Source organism: Ylistrum balloti, unplaced genomic scaffold, assembly GCF_031769215.1.
Source record: "Ylistrum balloti isolate Yb309-2 unplaced genomic scaffold, AGI_CSIRO_Ybal_v1 Utg370274, whole genome shotgun sequence".
NCBI lineage: Eukaryota > Metazoa > Mollusca > Bivalvia > Pectinida > Pectinidae > Ylistrum > Ylistrum balloti.
This window is the reverse complement of record NW_026782212.1, coordinates 344391-367075: the sequence shown is the minus strand read 5'-3', so window position 1 is coordinate 367075 and position 22685 is coordinate 344391. Positions and strand designations below refer to the sequence as shown.

Here is a 22685-nt window from a genome sequence, read left to right as displayed (position 1 = left end):
ATGCCTTGCTAATCATCTTTTACAGTCAATGATTTAACTGCAAATATTACATAACCAAACACATTCGTTGCACTAAAATCATCTCTCAGCAGACCGATATCTTAGCGAAGTACAAGGCCAATTGCTTAACCAGCAGGAAACAAAGGTCACGGTTATTCAAGTCAGATATTGTCGGTCATAACTTGGTAACCTAGGTTACGCACTGAACATGATTTTGGTAAAGGCTCGTTCTTTATATGTGTACATGATGAAAGAGAAAAGTAACTTTTGTCGACACATATATGTATGAGGCATGTATGGATACGCTAATTACCTGTGTTCTCCGGTATAAGACTGGATGTGCACCATACCTTCTCCGTGGTTGTCTAATCTACCTTATCCTCAGTAAATCATAAAACTTTGTTAATTGTTGTAAAAGAGCCTTTCTTTAAGAGCTTGGTTTCACATACATCACTTTGCTAGTTCAGAACATGAATATTTACAATACAATGTAGACAAAAGATGATGCCATTTTTATGGTTTAAGAAAAACCATAAAATATCTTATATTCATTCCGACCATATTTTGTTTTGTAATCGTTAAAGCGTTCTTTCGCAAGAAAATAAGGTTGAGCAATGCATGGTAATCAATTCGTGTAAGGATTTTATCAATCACGTGATGTCATGTAACCAGAAAATTCATTTTGCATACAGAACAAGTCAACAGTCAACAGGTTTTGTTCTGTTTTTTACTTTTTTCTTAAATGGAGGCCGCCCAAATAATGACCTTTTATGAATGAAGGTCCTAAATAAATTTCCATCTGAAGTATCCCTTTGTTGGTTGAATTTATTTGGTATTTCTGTAAGAGTGCTTAAAATTGACAAATATAGCTCTTTCGATTAGTTATTGTTTTAACCTTTAACCTTTTCCAGCAAGTGAATTCCCCAAAAACGTCAAGATGTAAATCTTAATAGACCATGAGGGTTTTGTCGTCAGTGTAATATCATTTTATCGCAAACATATTTTATCTTGAACACATCTGAAATAACATTCACGAATAATTGTACTTTAAGATCATTCCACACATTTAACAGGTGGTCGTCTGAGAAATTGCATTTTTGGTTTACATACAGAAATGCATATCAATAATGAGAATTATTCTGCACAACGATATCTAATCTTACAATTGGATCTACATGTACATCCATCTCTTTGCAAACCTCTCCATAGCGGAGGGCTTCATCGTGTAAACTGACAGTTTTTGATCCAGTTGTTTTGATGTACATAACATGCAATTAGGTATGTTCTTCTCTGTTAAGCAGGAAACACTTAAATGTTTGTCTGGGGCTGATTTGTAGATTTCCAGAACCTCTTTGACGTAGCTTTCTGCTCACTTATGAATATATGACATCATAAATTACCAATTTTGAATCAAATGCCGATAGGAAACCTGTTTTTATTATAGACCACAGATAATATGCATTTATTGCTGTCCCTACGTTACTTTTCATCTGCAACATACCAAATCTGCGCTAAATCCTAGACTTCCGACAACTTGAAAAAGCAATTTCGTTATATCAAAATTTCTCGGTGCTTCATCAGAATTCTTCCAAAATGTGTTTCATATTCTATTTTGATAACATAATGCTAACTTTTATCTGAACGAAGCATTAAAACAATGTCCGAAATGTATTTGGCTTCGAGAGAACTTTGAAATAATCAAATCTTTTACTTGGGCATATGGTGGTATGCATTAGGTTTCACATCACATGGTTGTAAAGTAACATCGTCAGTCGTAAAACAAGCACGAATTTGGATATGTTTCAAGGAAGCTTCTCTTCTGCCAGCATTCATATGTATTTTAAATTCCATCCACTTTACACTTCCCTACGTCAAGTTAGGGTACCTACCTCTACAAACATTTCTGATGTTAGTAGCCAAAATGGGTGAATGGGGAATTCTTTAGCGAACTGCCTATCTAAACGGGTATATTAGGGTCTAGGAATGCATTACCTGTTGATAATCAACACCCAAAGCAAGGTTGTTGAAATAAGGGTTCCGATGTTCAGGTATCTCATAATGTTGTTTTAATATATCCATAGTTATAACATCACTATCAATCTGGTGAACATATCTATAATTGATAAACATGTTTTGTTTCTTGAATAGTATTGTAAAAATTGAATGGTATTGTAAAACATCATCAAATTGACTTGTCAAATTGAGCTTCTACAAAAATGAGGCTTCGTGCCAAAAATGCTTTTCAAACTTGTTTTCTGTGGTCAAGATAAAAAAACGATTATTTTGACATGGATTTAATTTCAAATACACACCTATAAACTACCTAAAATATGACGTTTGTTTGGGTCAAGGTCATCCGACAACGATATTCAAGGATGAGGCAGCACAGTTGCATTTTACAGTGTCAATACACTGAATTACATAACCTGGATATGTTGTTGTTACATTTCATCCAATCTTAACACATTACTACCATGCCCTGTTCGCTCACTTACAACTGGACGCTAAACAGAAAACTGTTTCCATAATTCTGATATACCTTTATTTGTCCCGATCCATGCACAGAACACAACAATCTTAAATATGAAATAGGGAATGAAATATTTGATTATCTTTTAAACGGACGTGTCAGAACGGCCATGCAAACATTTCGGAACATAAACAGGAGAATTGTGCTGTAAATGTCGCATGAGGGTACAGAACGACTGGTTAATATTACCATGCTAAGTGCTGGGCTACGGCAATTATTAGAAATCATAGCAAATTATACGGTTTGGTTTATATCACCGAGATATAGAAAGTCAAGCGGGATACGGGGATGTCATTTGCGGTAGTCTTTAATGTCCGTGAAAGTCCGACGACAGGACAGTGTATTGATTATCACTGATACATGTACCGAGGGTTACATATGGCACTTTGCTATTTACCTCTTTACTGTTAACAAAAAAACTAATTTTTACCCTAATCATGACAGTGATCTCGCTCTTACCATTTCAATTTCATCTACAAACATTCTAATTTCATAAAATGTTTACCATATAAACCTGTTTTACCGTCATCATGCGTTCTATTTCCCGTAACAAAGATTTTTTTTTTTTTTTAGTTTTATTTCGGACGTAGATTTACATGTTTACATGTTATTTGAAATCATGTTTATATTTTATTTGCAATTATTGTGCATTTATTACCCTAACCCGTATCCTACCCATTGCTTTTTCCGACAAGGATACCTGGTAGTCGATCGCAGCGCTAATGTTTCTGCTGTACCAGTTTGTTTTCTTTGTATCGTGAGTAAATAGTTTTAATGTCGTTGAAGATCTTGTAACGCTTAACTCCGTGAAAAAATTTATTCATCCATTATCTGTATCTACAGTGTGGGGAGGATTGCTTAATGATGTTGACGTGAATTGGTGTTCTGTCATCCGTGAAAATAGCGGAAGTCAGGCATTACCAATGATGAACTCTCTGCTGGCATTCTTGTCGTGATCCAGAACATGAATGACACACGATGGTATCCAGGAAGTCATTGCTCTATTTTCGTCGCAATTTGAAGTAGAAGTTACACATATTGGTATAACAGAAGTACAGATGCTACTTTATAGATTGACGACTAGTTTGAGTATACAGATGCACCATGTACAGAAACAAACGCTAACACTAAAAAAGCTAGAGCTGGTAACAAAGCGATAGGTACCAGCTGTTTTAAACACATTCCGATGTAGTAATGCTGAACTTTAAAGTCAAGATAGGGTTTATGATGGTGTAATTCTTTTGTTTAATTACCATCCCTATAAACTTGTTTTAAACAGCTACCTGAAAATTGCATTGAAAGATACGAGAGTTTAATTACTGTTTTTGCGTTTCTAGAAGGTATATCATTGTTCTGTCCAAAGGCCGCGCTGTCCAGGAATGATGAATATATCGAGAGAGAACCCGGAGGCTGAAGGATGTAACCAGAAGCCCAATATCATTGCCTGCTATTTTGCTCCCCCAAGGCTAGGATATCCTGTCTACATCGGACAAAAGATAGCCCGATCAATTGTTATCAGATGAATTGCGTCAGAATGAAAACAAGGTTAGTATCCGGTCCAAGTCGTTATAACAACCAGTCAACGCCTTACTATAGATGTAATGTGTATGACTCTATTGTGAGGGTAGCATAGACAGGAAGCGCTCGACTGGAATATTAATTATGTACAGTGCATTTTGGACATACATACGAGTTGAAAATAGATTAATCAAACACTCATGTGTATGGACAGTAGGGTCGAGGTGATGTTAATTAAAATACTCATTCACACAAAGGGGTTGCATCAGAATGCTTCATAAGAATGATGTAATACGTAGACAGTTTAACCAGACTATAAATCCACATTGAGACAGATTTTGTTATAAAACAAACATACTTATTGTATTGATATAATTTCACACTAACTCTTCTTTGTTGAAAAACATGCACTCATTGAATGTAGATTTGATATTCCATGTCCATTTTTTGCTATTTCCGAACTAATACCTGTAAATGGTAAAATGATATAAGACTCCCAGTACATGGAATTATCTACTGCCCATAGTATAAAACACATGGATATTGTGGCTGGTGTTATAAATTCTGGTCCATGCCCAAGGAAAAGAACGTTCTATTCAACTGGTTTGTAGTTTCTGCTTATCTTTCAGTTAAAACACAATAACCATCAGGGTTTAATAATTTGTTGCCAGTGACGCTATCACAAGGTTTTGATATTCCAGTTAAATGACATTATAACAACATTCTCGAGTTATCCCTTCATTCATATATATACTGTTAGCATATGACCTCATCTACCAGGACACAAAGACTGTAACCCATTCTACAGCACAGAATAACTTGCAGAAAAGAAATCATTGACATCAATTTTTTATACAAGAGACGTTAAAAACTTTGATAATCTGCCACTTGTCACACCGTCAGTTATATTGAAATTACATAGCAGGAATGAGGTCATGAAGAGCTCTATAGATATATCAAACGTTACTGTTCACAGCGCACGGAGGTAATGATGTATTCCCCTACAATATGCATTTTTTTCTGACGAATACGTCTGTTCACATTATAGGTGTGTCCTTAATTACTCTCAGACAAAGATGTACCGATTGAAAATACTTTGATGGGGGAGTGATTTAGGGAATTCACCAAACGATAAATAGGTAAAGCGAACGGGAAACGTTTCAGCATGATATAACTACTTGTAATTATCTGGTATAAAGGCATGAGGTCAGAGTTGCCAGCAGCTGGAGAGGCACGTTATAGATGCTGTGGATAACATATTCATTAGTTGCATATTTGATATGAAAAAACCTTCGATTGATTTCGATAAATATGTAAGATAGTAAGAAAACACACTTATGATTAAATGATTAACAACATAAAGTTTCACAGTTCAAGTTTTCCGCTGCTGGATTGTGACTACAGTAATCATGAAGTCGGTGCTAGAGCAATGGCTGTTCAGAACGTACATGTTGGTGCACTCCGGGATATTAAGAATATCTTTGACGTAAATGCACATGGGAATATCTGTATTCCCGTCATGATATAATAAACAAGAAATAAGTATATTTGTCCCCCTCCCATGTGTCGTTGAGATAGGACATCTCCTCTTGGGAATACAGATGGCTCTATTGGGGTTCAGACGTAAGATTCTAACATTTACACCGTCTCTTCCTACAACACAGCACGGATGATTTATAGCTTTTTTAGCAAACTTTCCTGAAACATTGCTGATGACGTCGGACGACTGACAGAGATAGCGGACAGCAGTAAACCAGAGATAAAAATGTCTGGTCTATGGAAAATATATTTCAGCGTGGTCACTTTTTAAAGTAAAATATATGTTTTCGGGGTTTATTTGACAGCAGTAAAAGTGACTGGTGATGACGAGTGATAGCTAGTTGTCATCTCAATGCTTCATCTCTTTCTCCACAGAAGCAATGTCGAGATTATTTACACAATAATTCCTTAAATAGTCTCGCGTGGTGATTATCTAAATATTGAATTATATTCGTATGACATTTATGACCGTTATTGATGCCAGTATAGAGTGCATGCATGCAAACATCAGGCTGTGCGCGAACGCAATATGGTGTGCATGCCTGAAACCTCTTGAATTAGTAAGGACTACCAATGGCACGAGACAGTATAATGCCTATTTTTTTCGATGCTGACATCATAATAACCACGCACCTGACGGTATTCACTGTGTTTTAAACCAAATCTCTTCCTATATAGTTTACATAATGACTTTGTCGTGCAAGTGTAAGCATAAACATATGATATCCTCAAAACCTTTCTAAAATCTAATCTCTATCTGTCTAATGGTGGTTACAATATACTGTAAAATGCTATGATGTGGGTGTATTATGACATACATGTTAACGTATTTATGTGCTCATCAATATATCTAAATATCTATATGAGTAGAAAATATAATATCCTGTTTATGATTCGCTATTAAGAGAAAGGATTCGAGTCATTCAACCAAAATATCGTCTACAGCAGGAAATTTCTTGTATGTAACCTGCACAATACACAAATTACTTAAGGTGACTTTGACAAGATATTGAATAATGTAATAACGGATGTTTGGGTTTCAGAAAAAGGAATTCGAAAGTCATACCTACATCGATGGAACATAACACTTCGGCAACGTCGGATATTGCACTGAACAATATATCTAGAACTCAGGCATAACGATCTTCAGGCACGTATGAAAATAGTGTACTCACATTAATCATGAAATTTCAAATGATTTCCTAAAAACACAAAAGAATACATTGACAGCGCTACGATCATAGTTAATATCACAGTATGTGTTATTCGTATACCGCAAAGTCTAGCAACATTACAAAGACTATGTACGTTTGAACTGTATAAACATCATAGTGGAATGCTCTGCCTTTTAGTTTTGTGAATATAGCGTTTTGTCCGTTACTGATGCAGTGAGTTCAATGTAATATGTAACATTTTAAGGACGTCAGAATCCGTTTGTTCACGAAGCATTTATCCATTGCGATTTAACTCAATGGTTATTTTATCGCCAGGGATGCTGAGACATTCTAACTGGAAGAATGTCGTGATTTAAACACAAAACTAGGCCTAAACATCTGCCATACGGGTTCACAAGTATTCCCTTACGAGACGCAATGGTTTATACGATGAAGCAAGTTCGCATTCTCATCTGTAACAGTATGATTTCACAATCAGCAAGCATTACGAGAATCTATCTGTTTAGAACATAACGTATTTTAAAGTATCAGCAACATGGAATAGTTTTGACAAGAGGTTATGAAAGGAACAACTACATATCACCTAAGTCCAAAATTTAATACTCTATCAAATACGATAATGTGAGTTAATGTCGTTATTCTTTTATTATTACTATCATCATCTTTATTTGAGATTATATGAACACTGGCGGATGTTGTTTACAAATGACTTCGCACACCTCCCATTTGCCCAGCATTAAATCTTACTGCTATACAACGTGCTCAACTGCGAGTTAATCTTACTCTCATGTGATGTTCGCCACTACAAGCAGACTTCTTTACCTGGAAGTTCCCTTCTGGTGGTGCATGCTATATAGCAGTAAGGTTTTCTTACTGTGGCGCATGTGTCTTGTGAAAGTGAAATTGACTTGCTGTGTTGCACGTGTCATAAACAGTATAAGTGGATAGTGAGGTTGTCTTGCTGTTTGACATGCATCTTCTGAACAGTAAGTTTTTCTGTGTAGGTTATGTAAGGATAAGGTTATATTTCAATCTTTTTAAAGGAATTTTAATCAATGTTGCCGTTAAAATGCATCTCTACCACTTTTGACTGATGAAATGAAAAAAATTAAAATGTTATGATGAATACTTGATACTTAAATAATTTGTTTCGGAAAATTAAGATAAACAAGGAACCAATGATCCAACATTTTCAAGAAATTAAAAATGAAGCTAAAAGGATATCTGTTTGATAAAAGCAATTAAGTAAATTATCAGTATCATTATGAATATATTGAAATTGAATTATTTCCTCGGTGTCATTAGGTTCCACATGTTAATTGACAAGCAATGGTGATATACATTCACTCTCTTACATGGTATTGTGTCAGCAGCAAAGTGAACGGAGAAGATTTTTTATTAACCAGTCCCCGGAAGACAAATTACTACGCCTCAATGTAGAGCTGACACGGATATATAGCTCCCATAAAACGGCGCGTGATATCGACCCGAGACATTATGACGTCACAGTGCGGTAGGTATATGATGATTACACGATTATATGTTCTACCTTGTGCCCGAAAGACACAATCTCGTAAAACTTAACAGCAGTTCATGAAGCCATATACAGTAGCGAGCAGTAGCGAAAGTACTACCGATAACACTCGAGAAAACCACGTGCATGATATCGGAAACTTTTTAGAGAGAGTGAGAGTTAGTCCAACACACATACTGTTCGTCGAAGAAAGGATGATTTCAATGCAAGTCATGAAGTCCGTTTATCATAATGACATCGCACATCGAAAATTGAATAAATGAATTAGTGATTTCGAGGTTCCGGCGTCATGAATTACTAATGACAAGTGGCTAATTATATTTCAATCGATGCTTTTGTCATCCATAATGAATTCTGTGTTAATATAACTATTTAACAGCATTATGTTTGAAAAATAGTTTGAATTTTTCTATCAGCAGAATTCGCACCCATTACACAGCATATCAGGATCATATCGATCTTTTGATGCAGAGTAAGAACCTGTCTACGGGAGTTTAATTTGGTACGACAAAAACGTGAAAAATTCATGAATTCTCCATGGGATATCATTAGGTCCTGGCTTTACTTTTGCCATCTTAACCGTAGCCAAAAACAGCGCAAAGCGACAAATACATTTTGACATCAGCGGATTTCCCAGTCATAACAAAACCGTAGGTCAAGAAAGACTGACCACAGCTGGTCATCGACCTATCCAATATTAACCAAAATCTGATAATAGAGGTATATGACTAGACTTGGTTAAGTTTTCCATGAGATAGTCTATGTATGTACGATGGTCCTTGTTATCTTATGTCATTATACTATGCAGGATACCGTAATTGCAAACGGGAAATCCGAACAAAGTTGTTATTTTTATATATGAGTGCTACGCATTTATAGTTCAAATAAAATACATCCTACGCATGCCATTTGCCACTTGCCCCTATGGTCGTAAGCACAATAAAGGTACGGTATATATCGATCGGAACTTGCATTAAATAAAAAAACTCGTCTATAAAAATTTGGACGTCTGAATATTCACATATGAAGTGTTCAAACAATTTCAGTAGACATTGAGGTTGTAAACTGTCACGTGATCTTTACATCAGGCGGTCCTCAAATCTATGTACACATAAAAGTTAGCAGAGACAGAGGCAAAGACATGCGATTATGGAGGTCTCCAAATACAAATTATGCTTGTGAAAGTGTCAAAATGTATAGACATGTTGCAAACGTAAATGATTGGTAAATGTGGACTTGTCTGGCTTAAAACTGTCTATCAAAATAAACATATAGTCTGTCTGTTGGCAGTCGACCGCCATCACCAAGATGTCATAGTAGGGCCACAGAGGGATTTGATTACAACGATATCTTAAACTCGAACTTAGACTAGCAAGCACAACAATACAAACACGTAAGATGGCTGGATGTGTAGGTGTAGAGTGGATACAAGAATCAATTCGTGATATTGTATTCATTATGAAATGGTCATCATATACGTTTCATTGGTAGCCTAAATGGAAAACCAAATCACAATAATACTTTCAATAGCTTACAAAGTCAGTATGACAGAAATCAATATAAAACATGTAAACTTTGACCGTATTTCATCATAAAGATTATGAAGAATTTTCCGCTAAACACGACTTAATCCGAAGGTTGTGAAGGTACGTCTATGTTGTTAGAGCGGATATTTTTTATGATATATAATAAAAAAAATACAGTAATACACTAGGTTGATAGTTCGATAACAATATGAGTTATCGAACTTGAATCGTATCCGACAGGTGCTTGATTTCGATCTGAGTTCATACCGAGGTACTGGAATAAGATACCAAAGATATATATAACTGACATATAACTCCAGGGGACCTTATGTTCACCACAGAAATATGAACGCGACACAACAATATAAATCTAAAATCTGTAATAAATGGTTAAAGAATTCGGATCATGTGATATGTGTGCGTACCGTGCATTGAAAAAACACGTTATCATTATTGTAATGTATATATGATTGTTGTTATTGTGACTTCAGTATATATGTATGAAGCTTACATTTGCAACTTTGACATTGCGTGAATAAAAACCAGTATGCTGACTACAAACGATGTCATATGATGTCTGCATTTTTCATTAGCATACCAATAACATCTGAACAATGAGTTTAGATGAAATATCAAAACACAACTCGACAGTTAATATAATAGCGAAGAAAAATTAACCTCGGAGACAGACTGACATGATCTAACGATTCAGATTTATTTTTGTTTAGGATGTTTTTACACAATAAAGAAACTGGACACACGAGATTTGAGAAAAGGTTCACGATAAAGTCATTCAAAAGTCAAATCAGAGAAAGAACCAGTTAATGTGTTTAATGATACGTCATTTGAAATAAACAGGTAAGTTAAACAAGAACATAAACTAAACATGTTATTAGACGTAAAAGAAATAAGATATATATTAAAGCTTCTTCTCAAGCTCCTCCAGTGATATTTAATTAACCATCCTGAGCAAAGCTGACCGGGAAGAAGGGATCCCAAAGTATGATTTCAAATACTTCAGTATGTCATTCTCGCTAGGGCAGACGCTTAGCACTAAGGCCAAGAGAGATTTAGTCTAAAGAAAAACATCGTGAAGATAAGGTGTTGTTACGTAATAGAGAAAAGATAGATTCGAATTTTTAGTCGCCTCATACAGATAAAAAATAGTGGCAATGCGTACAATTTGCATGCGGTATCTGCAGGGTACAGTGTTGTTGTTTTTTTTCTTATTATGTACTTTTGTAAACATGGCACGTTATATACGGCATAAGTGAATAATTCAGCAGTTTTTTGTGAACGATATTTTTTATTTCAACCAGGACGTTTGTCTACCTCATCCTCGGGGAAGTAAACATTGCTGATGTATGCGCATGCCCATATATACCAATGCAGTCCGTTTACTGGTGATCTCTTGCACTTCCCTCGGGGGCAAAAATCTATTTTCTTTCTCTCACTCCAAAGGTGTCACCTCATGCCCGGAAAATGTCCAGCATTACATCGATTATATATGAAAAATTAACCTGAAAGACTATATACCATTATTATTTTAAAAAATGTTATTACTTATTGTTTGAATGTAAACAGTAGCATGACGACATCTTCGTTCACATTGTAATGATGAACGGCTAACAAGTACTTAGGTCACTTTAGTAAGTCACAACTTGAGAACAGAACATGTATTCATATTCTCATTTCTCAACACAAACGTCAATGACGATATGGTGTCAACAGAGACACTACACAAAGGCCAATGATAAAGTAATGTCGAAAAGTCATTTCATGAAGACTAGGATAGAGGGCGTATCAACAGAGACACTACATGAAGACATACAGTGAGACAGTGTCAACAGAGACACCACATGAAGACAAACAGCGAGACAGTGTCAACAGAGACACCACACGAAGACAAACAGTGAGACAGTTCCAACAGAGACACCACACGAAGACAAACAGTGAGACAGTTCCAACAGAGACACTACACGAAGACAAACAGTGAGACAGTTCCAACAGAGACACTACACGAAGACAAACAGTGAGACAGTTCCAACAGAGACACTACACAAAGACAAACAGCGTGACAGTGTCAACAGAGGCGACACATGAAAACAAACAGTGAGACAGTTCCAACAGAGACACTACAAAAAACGTAGACTTGACGTAGAGTCAACAGAGACACTACACGAAGACAAGCATTGAGACAGTATCATCAGAGACACTACACGAAGACAAACATTGAGACAGTGTCAACAGAGACACTACAGGAAGACAAACAGTGAGACAGTGTCAACAGAGACACTACACAAAACGTAGACGTGAGGTAGAGTCACCAGAGACACTACACGAAGACAAACAGTGAGATAGTGTCAACAGAGACACTACACAAAACGTAGACTTGAAGTAGAGTCAACAGAGACTCTACATAAAGGTCAGAAGTGAAGTTGTGTCAACACAGACAATTCACAATTGTCAGAAGAGAAGTAGTGATGAAAGTTAACGAGTCCATCAAATCAAAACCGGATGTCTATATAGGGGTTAATACATGCACCAGAGCACACATCCTGTGCTTTAAACTATCTCAAAACTTTTTTGATAGGTGTGTAAGTTTCTACAGGTAACTTGAAGTGCAATTGTATAATACAAGATATATTTATCTGTATAATACGACTAAGCATAGCAAAGGGCCATGTTTTGAAACAAGTTTTATCTATTTTCTATATGAACATGTTCATACATCTGATACAGTCATTGGCAACATGCATTTGTAGATCGGATTACAGAGTCAGTTCTAAAAAATGGCTATTTAACATATCTTCGTGAGTAGATGTAAAACGGCAAAGAATAAAATTGATTCCGTATGTCGCGGCTTTCTGTTTTAGGATCAACAGTGTACGTAAACTATTAGCTATGATCAGTGGTACAACAATTAGTTTCATGTGTGGAGAAACATTCCAAGCACTTGAAACCCTCCTCTCCTTAAACTGACATACAGATGGTAACGCTTGTACTTTTTCAGTTTTCTCTAAAACAAAAGCAAGTTTATCTGCCATTCACTACTACAGGTATAATCTGTCTTCCCTGTAATATACGTATTACTGATGGTCCGGGTTAATGCTTTACATTTTAAACATTTCTATAGATTGTAACCATTCAAAGTAACTATTAATTGTTATAGATTTATTAAAACTAAAATCATATACCCGTTCATTCATTTTCATCATTGGATATTGATTATGGTGATATGTAATTCTAAAGCTTGAGTATAACAGTTGTATTATCAAACAAATTGTATGTATATTATGATTGAATTTTGCTCATATGTGACATAACTATAATGGTCTATCGCCTAAAACTGATATGATTTCGTAAATATTCATTCTTGTTGTTTGTACATTTGTCATAAATTATAATATGTGTATTTTCGTTCACCGGAAACACGCAAGAGAGAACCGAAACGCCTTTAATCGGTTGCGTTGACAGTCTTTCAACCAGTCGTTCACAGATCGATCAGTTATTTCAAAAATCAGAGACGTGCTTGTGATGTTGATCACCTAACAATAAATAAATATCATTGGTATGCTTTCCCCAACTTTTATATATCTTCAGGTTCATTTCACAAACCCCTAATTGTCTTTTAATTTCATTACTTTGACAAACTTGCTTACGAAAATAGTTTGTTTTTTTCATTTTGGCCATTAGACCTACCCTAGTGTACAGTATAGTTTACATTACGTCTTCGAGTAGGTTTGCAAGCCTTTGAAATGCTAGCAATAAATTATCTTAATTGTGTAAAGGATATTTGGTTGGCATATTAGTATACCATTTTTTAATTATGAATAATTATAAATGAAATAAATTATAATTGCCAAGAAAATAAAAAAGGAAATAACGATTATGTAAATGTATATTATTTAGCATGCTACATCGATTAAAATCTGCAGTACATAATGGTTTGTTACATAGTATCATAATATTATGAATTAGTATGTCCTAATTGGTCTGTTTGACGATGTTCTTCCTCGTCCAAATGAAGCTAAATAGATTTTGTATAAAGCATGCCACACGTGAAACTACTTAGTAGGTACATGGTAAGACAGTTGTGTCGGCAACATGTGGGGGTAGATAAGTATTACACATTGTAATAGATTTGTTTCCACTAATCATCAACAACAAACACATCCTCCATGTTTCATCTTAATGCCCTTCTTGTGTGTTGATGCAAAAGTTTCAATGAAAGGATGCAGTTGTGGTAGTATAAACAAAAACGTTTGCTGACATCAGCTAGCAACTTACCATTAGTTTCACACATACACAAGCATGATTTCATATAACTTTTATTTTTACTATTTACCAAGACAGTGACAGAAATGTATACTCTGTTATATTTTGTTTTGCCTAAGGCACGGTATGACGTCCCCAATCCTGAACTAATAAGTTGCCGTCATGCTGTGAAGCTATGCGATGTAAAGATAATGTTCCTAGCTAGACAGGTTCAACATATAATGAATATACAAATGTTATGATATAAGGTTTGAAGACAGTGATATCAAATACAGCATTTATGACTCTCTGAAATCCTTACGATCTGAAAACTCTTTGTTCTCAGTGAAATACGATCCGATCGATTGATCTATCAATATTGAAAAGACTCACATTTACCAAAATTGTTCATGTATTTAAAAGTAAGGTGTAAGTTGTGACAAATTATTGCTTACGCCTATATCCAGCCAACTGGTCGATGAACAATTTAATCCGGCTCATTGATTACCCAGTGCTGTTACTGTATGCACGATCACATGAAACTATCTGATAATCGAAAGAGATATACAGGCGATGTGTCAATTAAACGTCGCCCCATCGCTTCTAGATCAGTGCTATAGCAATGGTCCTTTCCTAGAAAAGAATTACATTGATCACACTTCATACATTGGCAGACAATTTTTTTCTACAGAGAACCACTTGATAAAGTATATCCAATATTCTCATTAATTGACACTATTTATATCAACTAAAGACTAAAGATCTTCCAATCGTATTGGATAACATTACCAATGAGTCCCTGTATTTACAATGCTTATTGGTAGTATCTTTACAATTAGGACTTTCCACGGTTCAAACGTAATACAAAAAGCAAGGATAGGAATGATGTAATCCTACATTTGAGTGATTATATACAGATAAAGGATATTATCTAAGAAGCAGTGAGAAGTTTGGTTTTTGTAAATTAGTAAGACAAGTCTGATGTATCTCCATTAGCATAGGTTTGTCTGTATAACAGAATTTTTCCGTAATACCTACTCCAAACCCTTCTCACACACAAATTCCGTTTTCAGTATAGACAAAGATTGCGTCAACTGTTTAAGAATGAAGATATAGGAAGTCGTTTTTAATCATTATATCAACGCCATTCTCCTAAAAATTGCAAATAGAATTAGTAATACGAGGGTTCTCCCTTAACGAACTTGTCATCTCACAGCGAGCCTGGTCTATGGAATCTATCGTATTTCCGTGCATCGGCGTGATAACATTCCCAGTGGAGCAGGGGCCTGAGGTGGTGTCGAGAGGAAACCTAGGACACGTACTTACTCACATCTACCATCACTAGGAGTGCACGTTAGTTGTGCGATGCTTAATTTCGTATTAATATTAGATATTAGTGTACATACAACCGCGTTGAAATTAATCCTCTGCCTTTTGGATAAAGTTAGATTGAAGATCCATATGTATATCTTATAACTGTGGTTAATGTATATTACCGCTGCCATGATGTTTTATTAACTTTTAGCTGTTAATGAACACCTACACAGACTGATGTTTGTTAAAAAACGAATAACATCTTGTGTGTTTATATGTTTATCTGCATAGCAAAACGTCAGCAATAAATTTATATAATAGTGACACTAAAGTTTAAAAACAAAATAATTATAGACTTAAATCAAATATTATATATTGTAGTATAATTCTCGGTGATAACATGTGATGTGAAAGGCGTTTATATATAATTATATATATCTTCTTTTACTAATCTGCATTAGGATTCCTCGTTTGCCTAAATAGAAAAAAATAAAACGTTTAAACTCCTTTGTTTTAGGCCTGAACGATTTGCTCTACCACTAAATTGTTTTGTGTGCGTATATCGTAAAATTATATAATTTGAAATAAATTTTGATATTGTTTGTTTGGATAAACACAAATTGTTTTATTTGATTATAATGATCTGCTTATATATCTTATAAAACGACCCAGTTCAAAGTATACTTGTAAACATACCTGTTTTAAATGCATATATAAATCTATTTTACCAATGAATATGTAAATATCTTGCATACCATGATAAAAGATAAACATTAATATGACATTACACTACCTACAGAAATGTTTTACATCTGTGGCAAAATTACAGTTTCTTCATAAAATGGAAATATCTATCAAGACACTATGCGAAAACGGTGATAAAACTGCCGCAGAATGAAATGATCTCCACATGTACCTCACTGTCTTTCTCTCTTTCTATATCATACACATATTAATATAAAGTTGGACATTTTTTTTCCATACAGAGGGTATCGTTTGTATAAGTTTATGTCTATGGAGGTAATGAGATACAGGAAAAAAACTCATCTATCTTATAATAGATATATCATACGTTGTGTTAATTGGAGACTAGCTGTCAGGAATGCTGGGTATCCCCGTTTCGGTAAATATACATTAAAGCACTTGATAGGTACAGAAATAACTACAAAATTAGAGATCCGCGGGAATGTGAGCGGGGGCATTTTCATTGAATGAATTGGAAGTCCATTCCCGACAGGACATTTCTTGTTATAACAAATACAATACCAACAGCCTATTTCATAAACTAAATTAACATTTTATTAATTTTGGTAGATCAGTATACTAAAGTAAATTTCAAGTACATTTCTCGATTAAAATTCCTCCATTTGTTCATCATTTGACGACGAAAATTAATTTTACCGCATATTGAAAATATCACATATACGTGGAGTTCATTATTAAACCTACTTTTATCCTATCGAATGTGCATTTAATGTAGGAAGTTACACTTCAAAGGATCTATAGATCTGTGAATCACGAGGATTTGATCAACCAACCGTATCCAACGAATACATAATTTATATGAATAGCAAATGTTGAGACCAAATAAGTAAATCGATTAGTTCGTCAAATGTGTTGACAATATACCGTTTAAATCTATAGGAATATGAGGTACGGAGACACAATATAATATTCTATAGTCCACTCTCGTTATCGGGCTAAAATAGACAGGGGTTATGTTAATAGAATAGTTTATCAAAATAAATTATTTAATGACATTCAACAGGCTATATAGTGAATAAATGAGAAATATTTCAAGAAATTGTTTGTATGTAAAATTCCCATTGTACTGTTTAATCTGTTTTTCAAATTTGTTTTAAATATCTGTGTGTATATATGTTGGACTTGGAACCTTATTAAAAAGTTGTGTACATCTCGATCAAAACATGCTTATTTTGGTATGTACCAATGTACTATATACACTTGTATGAACTGTAAAGGAATAACCGATCATCAGATAATTTTATACAAAATCAATAGATAACAATATTAAATTTTCTTTCTTCTGAATACAGTGTTTCCCCTACTTATAGTCTCCATTGATGGACTGAAGCAGAGCCGCATAGCCGATACAAATTGGTCCTAGTGCACGGTTGATTGACCCGGAGTGTGTTTACACGGCGCCATCGACCTGTTTGACTAGATAACACTAACTTGTAATGAAGACATGAAGAAGAAATCTATAAACAATTAAAACACTGATTATATACTTAAGACATTTAGAACAGGTTCTATTTGGTTGAATGAACACTTACCTATGTGAATGAGCTCGGGGAGGCAGTTAACACACTGAACAAGCGCTAGTCCCAACAGTAAGTAGGTAGCAAGGCGCTTCCTGTGTCGAAAGCTCATACTGTAGGTGGGGAAAATGACACTATCCAGTCCGTCCTAGGACACCGGTCCAGACAGGAACATCCAACGGACACATCAAGAATAGAGGTCAGATGACGGGCATAGTATCCAGCGAGAACAGAGTATCCAATCGGAACAGTGAATTTAACTAAAGACAGGTAATATTCCCCGCTAAAACACGACGTGAGCAAAGTAATCCCTGCGTCTGTTCTTATAATTCCTATTTACAAGAATTTAAAAAACAATATGTCTGACAAAATCACATTTTCACAAGGTATTTCAAATTCCTATTCAATGATATACTCACTGATTCATTTTAAATTGATAAAAAAATACAGAATATTCCCAGTAACAGTGTCACTTGTGATGAACACCTCTCATTGATAAATCCACTGTAAGTAAATCAATGGTTTCTGGACAGTACATTATCATTTTTTCATATTAATAACACATCCTTTTATGTACAAATATATCTATTTTACAAACGTCGCTTCTACAATTTATAGCATAGACCAACTGTAAACCGGCATGATTGAATTTTCTCCGTTTGTGATATACAGAATGCAACATATCAATATAGATCTTAATATAGAGATAAATCTCAAAAGTGATATATAACGCCACATTGTGGAACAGAAAGATACGTTCTACTACCGACATACACTTCCCATATTCCTAAGATGTATAGCCGAGTTTGCAACAGAGAGAGCACTGCGATGTTGGGCTGATCCATTCCCTTCCCAGTGACTGCTGCGGAATCGCAGGTACTCGGTTTTCGCTACAAGTCTCTCTTGGTGTTCGCCAAGTATTGGTTTTTCCTATACTGACAGTAGTACCGTTTTCTGCTCTCTTAGTAACACTCCACGCCATGCTTGTATAAGAGTAGATCGCCGACACACGAATCGACACATAAATATTCTCTGTCCCAAGAGGGATGTATGCAAGATACAGTTTTAACTAACAAATACGTCACGCTGCAATAATCAACCATCAATTAAGAGACATGCTAGTTGATACATTGATATAAACACATTTACCGTATCAACAATTTGATCTTCATTAAAGGAGTGCACTCTGCATGTGTGGATTTAGTATATTTCCAATAATGACATCCGATAGCTCTTCTCGATTTTGTATAATTCAACTGATCCAATGAAACAATCCACGAATGGTTAACCTTATCAACAAACCCAAGGGGGACATCTCGTCTCGTATTTGCCGGCTGCTATTTCACAAGGTCAAGACACGAGTGTATTACTACTGAGCCCATGCTCATATAAACACAGCAAGAATGGAACGGCAATGAAACATAAACAGGTTTCCTATCACTGAAGATTTTTCTCATTCAATTGTGTTTACAGCGATATATTTTATTTGTGGTATAAACGGCGGTTGTGTCGTCTTTGAAATGCTAATATTATGTTTGTTGGTTCTTTTATATCTCTAAAGTCATACATATTCAATATATGCTGTTGACGTGACGTGTTGTTTTTACCATATGACTTGTTCATTTTATTCTAACAGCTGTTAAGCCATTCAGATAATATAACACATATTCATTCAGCAGAAGGAAATGTATGTAATAATATTGCCTATTAGGATATCGATTTCCAACTGGATTTGGCATACTTTACAGCAAGTGGATATAGGGAAAACAATCTAATTAGCATGTTTGATAATTATACAGACATATACATAAAATACACAAATTTATCATAAACGATGTATGATATATATTAAATACATTTTCATGCATTGTACAACAGAGAACGTTGACAAGTGGTTTTATGTATCATACCAAAACAAACAGAAAGTGTTGAGTTATGCTAATCTTTATTGTAGCATTAAATATTTTATCATAACGAAAAATGATGAAAACGTTATTTTAACATTAGACTAGTGCACGAATCTACAGCGGCACCTATATTTGATTATTTCCACCTTCAACATACACACGGTTTAATTACTAGCGTAAAAACGATATCATTTGTGTTAACTGAATTTGCTGACGGACAAAAGTATATTGTATATCATTGATGTTAAAATGGTGGACACATGTATATAATTAATGTCACTAATCCTGGACACATGTATATAATTAATGTTACTGGTGGTGGACACAGGTACATAATTAATGTTACCATTGGTCGACACTGGTGTATAATTAATGTTATTAATGGTGGACACGGGTGTATAATTAATGTTACCAATGGTGAACACAGATATATAATTAATGTTATTAATGGTGGACACTGGTATATAAATAATGTTACCGATGGTGGACACATGTATATAATTAATGTTACTAATTGTTGACACAGGTATATAATTAATGTTACCGATGGTGGACACAGGTGTATAATTAATGTTACTGATGGTTGACACAGGTATATAATTTATGTTACTTATCCTGGACACAGGTGTATAATTAATGTTACTGATGGTTGACACAGGTATATAATTAATGTTACCAATGGTGAACACTGGTATATAATTAATGTTATTGGTGGAATGGTATATAATTAATGTTACCAATGATGACACAGGTATATAATTAATGTTACCAGTGGTGGACACAGATATATAGATAATGTTACTAATTGTGGAAACTGGTATATAAATAATGTTACCGATGGTGGACACTGGTATATAATTAATGTTATTAATGGTGGACACAGGTATATAATTAATGTTACTAATGGTGGACACTGGTCTATAATTAATGTTACCAATGATGGACACTGGTATATAATTAGTGTTACCAATGGTGGACACTGGTTTATAATTAATGTTACTAATGATGGACTCTGGTATATAAATAATGTTACTAATGTTTAACACATTGATATAATTAATGTTACCAATGGTGGACATTGGTATATAATCAATGTTACTAATTGTGGACACTGGTATATAAATAATGTTACCAGTGGTGGACACAGGTATATAATTAATGTTACTAATTGTTGACACAGGTATATAATTAATGTTACCAATGGTGGACACTTGTCTATTATTAATGTTACTAATGGTGGACACTGGTCTATAATTAATGTTACCAATGAAGGACACTGGTCTGTAATTAATGTTACCAATGATGGACACTGGTATATAATTAATGTTACCAATGGTGGACACTTGTCTATTATTAATGTTACTAATGGTGGACACTGGTCTATAATTAATGTTACCAATGAAGGACACTGGTCTCTAATTAATGTTACCAATGATGGACACTGGTATTTAATTAATGTTACCAATGGTGGACACTGGTCTATTATTAATGTTACCAGTGGTGGACACATGTATATAATTAATGTTACCAATGATGACACAGGTATATAATTAATGTTACCAATGGTGGACATTGGTATATAATTAGTGTTACCAATGATGGACACTGGTTTATAATTAATGTTACCAACGGTGGACACTGGTATATAATTAATGTTACTAATTTTTGACACCGGTATATAATTAATGTTGCCAATGGTGGACACTGGTATATAATTAATGTTACCAGTGGTGGACACTGGTCTATAATTAAGGTTACCAGTGGTGGACATAAATAATGTTTCTAATGGTGAACACTGGTATATAAATAATGTTTCCGATGGTAGACACTGGTATATAAATAATGTTACCGGTGATGGACACTGGTCTATAATTAATGTTACCAGTGGTGGACACTGGTATATAATTAATGTTACCAATCGTGGACACTGGTGTATAATTAATGTTACTAATCCTGAACACATGTATATAATTAATGTTACCAATGGTGGACACTGGTATCTGATCAATGTTACTAATGATGACACAGGTATATAATTAATGTTACCAGTGGTGGACACTGGTATATAATTATGTTACTAATCCTGGCAGAGGTATATAATTAATGTTACTAATGGTTGACACAGGTATATAATTAATGTTACCGATGGTGGACACAGGTGTATAATTAATGTTACTGATGGTTGGCACAGGTATATAATTTATGTTACTTATCCTGGACACAGGTGCATAATTAATGTTACTGATGGTTGACACAGGTATATAATTAATGTTACCAATGGTGAACACAGGTATATAATTAATGTTACTAATGGTGGACACTGGTATATAATTAATGTTACCAATGATGACACAGGTATATAATTAATGTTACCAGTGGTGGACACAGATCAATAGATAATGTTACTAATTGTGGAAACTGGTATATAAATAATGTTACCGATGGTGGACACTGGTATATAATTAATGTTATTAATGGTGGACACAGGTATATAATTAATGTTACTAATGGTGGACACTGGTCTATAATTAATGTTACCAATGATGGACACTGGTCTCTAATTAATGTTACCAATGATGGACACTGGTATATAATTAATGTTACTAATGATGGACACTGGTATGTAATTAATGTTACTAATGGTTGACACTGGTCTATAATTAATGTTACCAATGATGGACACTGGTATATAAATAATGTTACTAATGGTGGACACTGGTATATAAATAATGTTACCGATGGTGGACACAGGTATATAATTAATGTTACTAATTGTTGACACAGGTATATAATTAATGTTACCGATGGTGGACACTAGTATATAATTAATGTTACTAATGGTGGACACTGGTCTATAATTAATGTTACCAATGAAGGACACTGGTCTGTAATTAATGTTACCAATGATGGACACTGGTATATAATTAATGTTACCAATGGTGGACACTTGTCTATTATTAATGTTACTAATAGTGGACACTGGTCTATAACTAATGTTACCAATGAAGGACACTGGTCTCTAATTAATGTTACCAATGATGGACACTGGTATTTAATTAATGTTACCAATGGTGGACACTGGTCTATAATTAATGTTACCAGT

At 34.6% G+C, this 22685-nt stretch overlaps 1 protein-coding gene across 1 annotated transcript in view; it reads right to left on the bottom strand.

Annotated features, from left to right (window-relative positions):
• The window catches only part of LOC132552730 (glutamate receptor ionotropic, kainate 2-like), a 159273-nt gene extending 141486 nt beyond the window's left edge, over window positions 1-17787 (bottom strand). The window contains exon 1 of the mRNA XM_060216924.1: window positions 17691-17787. Within this exon, the coding sequence (XP_060072907.1) occupies window positions 17691-17787 (97 nt within the window). The remainder of the gene's footprint in view (window positions 1-17690) is intronic.
• Between the last annotated feature and the right edge of the window lie 4898 nt (window positions 17788-22685).